Source organism: Mytilus edulis, unplaced genomic scaffold (genome assembly GCF_963676685.1).
Source record: "Mytilus edulis unplaced genomic scaffold, xbMytEdul2.2 SCAFFOLD_115, whole genome shotgun sequence".
NCBI classification, from domain to species: domain Eukaryota; kingdom Metazoa; phylum Mollusca; class Bivalvia; order Mytilida; family Mytilidae; genus Mytilus; species Mytilus edulis.
In genome coordinates, this window is record NW_027268536.1 from 56,421 (window position 1) to 66,633 (window position 10,213).

A 10,213-nucleotide genomic window follows, 5' to 3' on the forward strand; every position below is an offset into this window, starting at 1 on the left:
GAACATAGGGGTTAAATGCAGTTTTTGGCTTATAACTCAAAAACCAAAGCATTTAGAGCAAATCTGACGCGCGGTAAAATGTTGATCAGGTCAAGATCTATCTGCCCTGAAATTTTCAGATGAATCGGACATTCCGTTGTTGGGTTGCTGCCCCTGAAATGGTAATTTTAAGGAAATTTTGCTGTTTTTGGTTATTATCTTGAATATTATTATAGATAGAGATAAACTGTAAACAGCAATAATGTTCAGCAAAGTAAGATCTACAAATAAGTCAACATGACCAAAATGGTCAAGTGACCACTTTAGGAGTAATTGCCCTTTATAGTCAATTTTTAACCATTTTTCGTAAATCTTAGTATTCTTTTAGAAAAATCTTCTTCTCTGAAACTACTGGGCCAAATTTAACCAAACTTAGCCATAATCATCATTGGGGTATCTAGTTAAAAAAAATTGTCCGGTAACTCGGCCAACTAACCAAGATGGCCGCCATGGCTAAAAATAGAACATGGGGGTAAAATGCAGTTTTTGGCTTATAACTCAAAAACCAAAGCATTAAAAGCAAATCTGACAGGAAGTAAAATTGTTGATCAGGTCAAGATCTATCTGCCCTGGAATTTTCAGATGAATCGGAAAATCGGTTGTTAGGTTGCTGCCCCTGAATTGGTAATTTTGAGGAAATTTTGCTGTTTTTTTGTTATTATCTTGAATATTGTTATAGATAGAGATAAACTGTAAACAGCAATAATGTACAGCAAAGTAAGAACTAAAAATAATTCAGGATGACCAAAATAGTCAATTGACCCCCTAAGGAGTTATTGCCCTTCATAGTCAATTTTTAACAATTTTTAACAATTTGAAGATTTTCAATAACATTTTCCACAGAAAGTACTGTTATAGATAGAGATAATTGTAAGCAGCAAGAATGTTTAGTAAAGTAAGATCTACAAACACATCACCATCACCAAAACACAATTTTGTCATGAATCCATCTGTGTCCATTGTTTAATATTCACATAGACCAAGGTGAGCGACACAGGCTCTTTAGAGCCTCTAGTTGTAATTGTTAGATATGTTATGGTTATAGGGAACAATATAGGAAACTTTGTTAATATCTGTTTTAAAAATCATTCCTAAAATTATTTGGAATCACCTGTTTTTACAGAAATGTAACTGGTGACAAAATAGTGACCTGTGAGTGTCAATAATTTACATTGCCATAAGTAGATAAGTAGTATCATTTATCTTATGCTTTAAAACAATGTAGGTCTCATAATTTATTTTGTCAGGAATAATGTTATTTTAAAATTGTCATACAAAATCAAAATAAATATTTTTCGCAATATAAAGCTTTTGTACTTTCTTAAAAACTTGTAAGCCTTTGTGTCTGCAAACCTTCCAAAGTTTGAGTGTTGACCCTTGAAAGTCCATGGAAGCTTTAAGTTTTACTTTTGTACCATCCTTATTGTACCGACTTTAAATAAAGATTACTTTACTTTACTTTACTTTATGTACATATGTACGTCCATACGTCCCATAGGTTTTCTTTCTGTAACTTTAGTTTGCCTCTACCAAATGTTAATACATAATGCTTAACAATCACAAAACACAAATCAAGTTTGAATTTTAGTGGCTTAACTTTTATTGTTCTTCAGATATGTCTCTTTATAACTTTATATGATAGGCAAGACACATATATATGCATTCCCCATTTATTATTTCTTAAGATTCATAAAGATCTTGCAAGTCAGATTAACCCTTCCAAATGGAAACAGATATAGGAAGATGTGGTATGCATATCTTACATTATTTATTACCACTTTTAAGATTTTGGTTACTATGCCAATCATTTTATGATTCAAATTTACAAAATTCACTTCTCTGGTTCTAAGGGATTTTTTATTATTCAAACTTATCCAGGGGGATACCTGTATCTGACAGACATGCTACATATACAATCATTTCAAACACGAACTATAATTGACATATTACTTGTAGTATCTGAGAAACAGGCCTGAACACAAACTAGAGGCTCTCAAGAGCCTGTGTCGCTCACCTTGGTCTATGTGGATATTAAACAATGGACACAGATAAATTCATGACCTAATTGTGTTTTGATGATCATGATGTGTTTGTAGATCTTACTTTACTGGACATTCTACTTGCTATAATTATCTCTATCTATAATGAACTTGGCCAAGTAGTTACAGTGGAAAATATATTCTAAAAATTTACAAAAATTTACAAAACATTTTGAAAATTGTTAAAAAATGACTATAAAGGGCAATAACTCCTTAATGGGTCCACTGACAATTTTGGTCATGTTGACTCATTTGTAAATCTTACTTTGCTGAACATTATTGCTGTTTAAAGTTTATCTCTATCTATAATAATATTCAAGATAATAACCAAAAACAGTAAAATTTCGTTAAAACTACCAATTTAGGGGCAGCAACCCAACAACGTGTTGTCCGATTCATCTGAAAATTTCAGGGCAGATAGATTTGACCTGATAAACAATTTTACCCCCATTTCAGATTTACTCTAAATGCTTTGGTTTTTGTCAAGCCTGCAACTTTTGTTGCAGAAAGCTCGACATAGGGATAGTGTCCGGCGGCGGCGTTAGCTCACTTCTTAAAAGCTTTATATTTTAGAAGGTGGAAGACCTGGATGCTTCATACTTTGTATATAGATGCTTCATGTTACGAAGTTTCTGTCAGTCACATGTCCAATGTCCTTGACCTCATTTTCATGGTTCAGTGACCACTTGAAAAAAAGTTCAAATTTTTTGTAATGTTGAATTCTCTCTTATTATAAGTAATAGGATAACTATATGTGATATGTGCGTACCTTGCAAGGTCCTTGTGTCTGTCAGACAGTTTTCACTTGACCTCGACCTCATTTCATGGATCAGTGAACAAGGTTAAGTTTTGGTGGTCAAGTCCATATCTCAGATACTATAAGCAATAGGGCTAGCATATTCGGTGTATGGAAGGACTGTAAGGTGTACATGTCCAACTGGCAGGTGTCATCTGACCTTGACCTCATTTTCATGGTTCAGTGGTTATAGTTTAATTTTTGTGTTTTGGTCTGTTTTTCTCATACCATATGCAATAGGTCTACTATATTTGTTGTATGGAATGTTTGTTAAGTGTACATTTCTAACGGGCAGATGTCATGTGACCTTGACCTCATTTTCATGGTTCAGTGGTCAAAGTTAAGTTTTTGAGTTTTGGTCTTTTTATCTAATGCTATATGCCATAGGTCAACTATATTTGGTGTATGGAAATATTTTATGATCTTTATGTCAGTCGAGCAGGTTTTATTTAACCGTGACCTCATTTTCACGGTTCATTGCACAGTGTTAAGTTTTTGTGTTTTGGTCTATTTTTCTTAAACTATAAGTAAAGTGTCAACTATATATGTTGTATAGAAGCATTGTTAGCTGTACCTGTCTGCCTGGCATGGTTCATCTAAACTGGACCTCTTTTTCAAGGTTCATTGGTCTTTGTTTAGTTATCTTGGTTAATGTTAAGTTTATGTGACAGTTGTAATAAAGCTTATAGCTTTATACTTAGGACTATCAACATAATATCAATGATTAGTATAGAAGGCGAGACATTTCAGCGTGTGCACTCTTGATGAGTTATAAGCCAAAAACTGCATTTTACCCCTATGTTCTATTTTTAGACGTGGCGACCATCTTGGTTAGTTGGCCGGGTCACCGGACACATTTTTTAAACTAGATACCCCAATGATGATTGTGGCCAAGTTTGGTTTAATTTGGCCCAGTAGTTTCAGAGAAGAAGATTTTTGTAAAAGTTAACGACGCAGGACGGACGCCGGACTACGACGGACGCAAAGTGATGGGAAAAGCTCACTTGGCCCTATGGGCCAGGTGACCTAAAAACTTCAGGTTGACAAATGAATCATGAAAATCAGGTCAAGGACAGAGGAATCTTGTTTGCCATACAATCATTTCATACACCAAATAACTTGACATTTTGCTCCAAGTCAAGGGGCTGGAATTGGAACGACCGATATCGGGTGAAACAATTTCCTGATCCTTGCTATAAAACTACCCAAAAAAGTTACAACTAGTTTTTTTTCAAGTTTATAGGAACAGTTTCACTTTATTTATCATCCTGATAAGGAAAGTCCAAACATATCATAAGGAATATAGTCTCATTTCTTTCATTTCCAAATCAATGTTGCATTATGCAAGTTCTTTGTAGTAACAAAATTCATATCTTATCCTTAATATGTTCCTATATAGATATCTATAAGAAGAAGTGATATGAGTGCCAATGAGACAACACTCCATCAAAGTCACAATTTGTAAAAGTAAACCATTATAGGCCAATTTATGTATTTAAACATGGAGCCTCGGCTCACATGGACCAGTAAGCTATAAAGGGCTTCCTATAATTGGATTTATTTTCGGTGTGAATATCTCTTGGTTATTTTGTGTGTTACTCTACTTCTTCAAACTTCATTCTATCTACAATGTAAAGTAAAAATTACATTTATGTTTCCAGCAGGAATTCTATCTGTCTTCCTACAGATATGTAAATGAAGCAATCTCTTGCCAGGTTTTTATTATCAATAAAAGGCCTCATTCAAATATCTGGATGGTACCTTTTGATTGTCAAATTTATATTTTCAATGACTTTTGTGGATATGTTTCTGGTGGTTATCATAGAAAATATGGTTGCCATCCTGGATTTCTGATCTTCATGTAATAAAAAAAAAAGAGAACCATGACTGGCATGTATATAATTTTGTAGGCATATATATTAAAATTATGCAAAATATGTATCCCCATAGGGACCTCATCACAAACTTTAACGAATTGTCACCATCGTGGGAAACAGCAATACCTAAGTCATAAGTCTTGCTTTTTTAATCATTTAGGATATTTAAGGCAAGACAAAAATGAAATTATAATATATGATGCACATAGATTAACCTTTATGCGGTACACTTGAGTAAGGAATTCCTAAAGATTTTAAAAAAATATTTGAAAGGATAGAAACCCCTAGAAGGGATTTAAAAAAAGTCTAAAACATCAGGTGTTCACATGAATATCAATTATATGGTCATTTTTATAAATTTCCTGTTATAAAACTTTTAATTTTTCGGAAACTAAGGATTTTCTTATCCCAGGAGTAGATAACCATAGCCGTATTTGGCACAACTTTTATAAATTTTGGGTCCTCAATGCTCTTCACTTTTGTACTGGTTTGGCTATTTAACTATTTTGATCTGAGCGTCACTGATGAGTCGATGTAGACGAAACGCGCGTCTGGCGTATTAAATTATAATCCTGGTACCTTTGATTACTATCTAACATCAACTTTCTCTGAGGCAGGTTTAAGCTTATGAACATAACTTCATAATTTTATGAACTGGAAAAACCTAAAATCTATTGTTTTAAGAACAAATTAATAGACAATTGCAAGTCAAACCAAATCCTCTTCAAATGTACATGTATTTCATTTTGATGTCTGAGATGAGGAATTCTCACCACATTGTCCAATGTTGTCAGAACTTTTTATCTCCGGTGTCATCAAAACACTGCTTCCTGTGTAAAAAGTGCATCACTGAATACCTTTAAGTTACTATTATTACAGCCTAGATGAAAAACAGTAATGAAATAAAGATACATGGTTGTTCCAGTTATTTTAGGGTGAAATAACACTATGTACATATATACATCATTCTGATGACCATTTGAACATTTGTTGAACTTTACCAATTAAACAAGATAAAAAGAACTATCAACTCATCCTACACAAATGTAACATGATAAGAATTTTTTATGATGTGTTTTTGTGATGTTTTTATTGCACATATGTTGCATGTTGTATCAAGATTATTGCAAAAATAGTGACAGAATAGGTTTTCACAAATTCAAAAACTTGTAAATGCAAGGAAAAAATTTCCAGTATACCATTACATGTTATGATATACATACATCATGTACATGTACAAAATGTAGTTCATATCACTTTATTGATAACATAAATGAAAAAGTGTGATAAAAGGTATTTGTTGTATTATATTACACCAAAGTCTGAGGTAAGAGGGCCGGGTTGAAGCACTCACAAACATGTTAAATACCACCACATTATTCAGGTTTATATCATGTGCCTCACAGTCCCAAGTCAGAAGCATGTAGTTCGTTGGTTGTTGTTGGTTAATGTCTGTCCTATTTGTTTTTAGAAAATTGTTTTGTTATAGATTAAAAAAATGTATATAATTAGGCCCTTAGTTTTAAGGTTTGAATTGTGTCACAATTTTCATGTGCTTTTATCATGTTTATATGTCTTTATAGTATGGGTTTTTCTCATTGCTGAAGGCAGTAATGAGTTTGGTTGCCAATAATTGCTTTGAACTCTGGTGTATAAATATCTCTTTGGCAATAATACCACACATTGCTACATCTCCTTTTATATTAACCCAAAATTTTATTTCTCAAAACAATGATTCAATAATTATAGGCATGATAAAACATTTAATAACTGAACTACATTTGTAAAACTAATTCTTTGATTTTCTAGCTAATCGTTTCGATCTAACAGTTTGGTTTCCACTTTCAATTACATAAGTTGTTTTCATATTTTGCTTATTGAAACCAATAATTTCTATATCAGTTCTTGGCAGCAACTTTGTAACTACCCCTGTCACAGTTGTCCTTTGTAGCTCTCTTACTGTAAATCTTGTCCCAACTTCAAAAACCATGGACTTTCTAGCCAACATTGTTATATTTACAACTTCACCAGGCATAATCATTTTTGTCTCCTCTGGTACTAATATGCAAGATTGTACTGTAAAATAATTGGTATACAGTAACTGCATGTACTTGTCAGTGATCGGTTTTGTCCGTCCTCCTTCAGCACGTGTTAGCACATAAATTTTTGCCTCAAAAGCATCATGCTGAGAAAATGCATTTGGTTCACATAAAAACATTCCTCTTGTTACAATATTACTTTTGATACCTCTCATGAGAACACCAACATTATCTCCCGCTTGGCATTCTGTTACAGATTTTTTGAAAACTTCAATATCAGATACCGCTGTTTTATGTGTTACTCCTTCTCCAAGTATTTGAGCTTGCTGTCCTTTCTTTATAATTCCATCTCTGAGTGTCCCAACTGCTACTGTTCCTCTTCCTCTGGCTGAAAACACATGTTCAACTGGTAAAATAAATGGTTTTGATAAATCACGAAATGGAATATCAATGTATTTATCTACAGCTTCCATCAGTTTTAATATAGAATCATGTCCAGATTTATCCCCTTTCAAAGCTTTCAATGCTGAACCCCTGACAACTGGAGTATTTTCTGAATCATATCCATATTCTTCAAGTAATTCCCTAACCTCAAGTTCAACGAGCTCTGCAAGTTCATCATCAACCAAGTCAATTTTGTTCAAGAAAACTACTAATTTATTTATTCCTATCTGTTTTGCTAATAACACATGCTCTCTAGTTTGTGGCATTGTGCCTTCTGATGCAGCAACGACAAGTATTGCCCCGTCCATTTGAGAGGTGCCATTAATCATGTTCTTAATGTAATCAATGTGACCCGGACAATCAGTGTGTGCATAATGACGAAGGTCGGTTTCATAACCAACATGACATGTATTTATTGTTATACCACGTTTTCTTTCTAACTCTGCTTTGTCAATATCCTCAAACTGCACAAATTTTGCTTTACCGTAATCGGACAAAACTTTTGTAATAGCTGCTGTTAATGTTGTCTTGCCATGGTCAATGTGACCTATTGTACCAACATTACAATGCGGTTTCCCTGGAGTTTCAGCTTCGTCATTTTTTTTCGTATAATTCCTGGTGGTTAGAAGATTTCTCGGGTAATTTGACGTAAAATTAATTAGTGATTGTTTATATAATGTACGAATACTGTAAAGAAATGCTCGGCGAACTACGTTCGACATGGTTGTATTTTTGGAGTTTATGCGGACTGGGGATGAAACGAAAATAATTTGTGTTGTAATTCTTCTATGAATTGACTCCTGTAATGAGGGCAACCATCAATATAGATATGATGTCGTCCGATATATATTAAATGCTCTGAACTAACGATTTTCGGTGCTTTTGTTATAATTAAGAATGAGAAGTTTCGTAAGTGACAGGTCATTTATAATCTGAAAGGGGTGGGAGGAAATTAAGAGGGCGTTGAAAAATATTTGGGTATACTTCAGATTTCCATGGCAGTGGCGGAATCAGAGGGGGCGTAGAGGTATTCTTTTTTTTTTGTAAAATGATTAATCAGACTAGACTTCGTAAACTTTGCAATTTCCCATGTACTTAATTTTTAGGCAGTGGCTATTTGATCGGCACCGGCTAAATAGCAAATTTGCTATTTGACCGGCACCGGCAAAATAGCAAATTTTCTATTTAGCTGGCACTGAATAAAATTGTTCATTGGTGTGACTAGTCATGTTAGTAGAGAATAAAAAAGCTTAATAATAATTTAAAATCATTTTATCACAATATCAAGCATTCAAATACAGTACAATCAAAAATAAAATATTGAAGATGTTCATATAAATAAATAATTTATAGCTTTATAACTTAATAATATTAATTAAAAGCATGAAAACACCATCGAAAGATCAAAGAACCAGCTGCAAACTGCAGTTCAACCGAGGAGCTCTGGTTAGTCTTTAAGATTAACTTAAACCAGAGTACGTGTGGCAAATCACATCCCGCACAAAACCGAAAAACAAAAAGACAGCCTGCCTTGGCTCACACCATCAGTACGCAAACTAATAAAACGCCGTGACAGATTGTACAAAAAACATAAAACGTCAGCTGATCTTGCAATAACATCCAAACTTAAAGAAACAAATCGAATGGTACAAAGAGAGCTCTGTCGTTCATATTGGAACTACAATGAGAACATCGTAACACCTAAGGAGGAAAACAACCAATTAGTAGTATGAAACGTTTCTGGACATGCATCAAACATCAGAAAACAGAAAGCAAGGGAGTTGCACCATTTCGCAGTGAAGGTATATAGCAGATAGATCTTGACCTGATAAACAATTTTACCCCACGTCAGATTTGCTCTTAACTCTTTGGTTTCAGAGATATAAGCTAAATCTACATTTTACCCCTATGAACTATTTTAAGCCATGGCTGCCATCTTGGTTGGTTGACACATTTTTTTAAATTTAAATTCTAGATACCATAATGATGATTGTGGCAAAGTTCTGGTAAATTTGGCCCAGTAGACGGACGACAGACGCAAAGTGATGAGACTGAAAGCTCACTTGACCTTTCAGGTCAGGTGAGCTAAAAAGTAGATGTTCAAATCTGTGTAAAATCTATGGTTTAAATATCCTGCCATACGATAACAATGGTGTTATGTAAAACTACGCACATCATAAAAAAGACAATATAAAAAGTTGTTTGCTACGAATTTCAAAAGGATTTAACATTTGCAATTGTTACAAAACCAATTCTTTGCCTTTAGAAGTTGTTTTAATCTAGCACAAGATAACTTTTGCCACTCCAAACAGGAACTACACATAATGTTATATGTCAGTTTGGTATGGCAAGTCGTTTGGTAAAGTTAACATACTTTTATGAGAGTTATCTCTCCTTAACCAGTCTTTGGTGTATTCATGCGGATTGCATTCCGTATTTGTATGATATGTTAGTTTATGTTGTTCTCTTGATTTATTGTTATGATACCATGTAGATGTGTTTTGGAAAAATAGAACATTATTATCTTGAAATAGTTATATTATTTATGCCAGATTGCAACATAAAATGGTGGAGGAACCCGGTTGTTAGTAAGAACATTCAAACACATTACTTATAACAAAACAACATCTATTTAAGCACGATCCTGTGAAATTAACCCCAGTGGGAAGGCGGCCATGCGGTCGGACACGTGGAAGTATTGCATTTTCTTGCGTACATAGCCTATGGAAAATCATTGGTAGACTTTGAACTGATTATTATAATTTCGATGTATTACGATTGGGATGATGATAAAGTAAGGTACAGTGACAGTGAGGAAGACTTGTACATAAACCCTTCGTATCGAGATATAACAATTCTAGACAATACTTTTGTAAACACATACCTTACAACATCGATAAACCATGATTCCGCAAATATACCTGCCTTCAATGATTTACCTAATTCTTTGAACGATCAACCCAATAAAAGCAAACCACC

General features: G+C 33.8%; 1 protein-coding gene across 1 annotated transcript; it reads right to left on the reverse strand.

Moving 5' to 3' along the window:
* Nucleotides 1-6,494: 6,494 nt before the first annotated feature.
* Nucleotides 6,495-7,994, reverse strand: LOC139507643 (elongation factor Tu-like). Its single transcript, XM_071295834.1, has one exon. It carries the CDS (start codon nt 7,954-7,956, stop codon nt 6,541-6,543), a length of 1,416 nt encoding a protein of 471 aa, XP_071151935.1. The 5' UTR covers nt 7,957-7,994; the 3' UTR covers nt 6,495-6,540.
* Nucleotides 7,995-10,213: the final 2,219 nt, after the last annotated feature.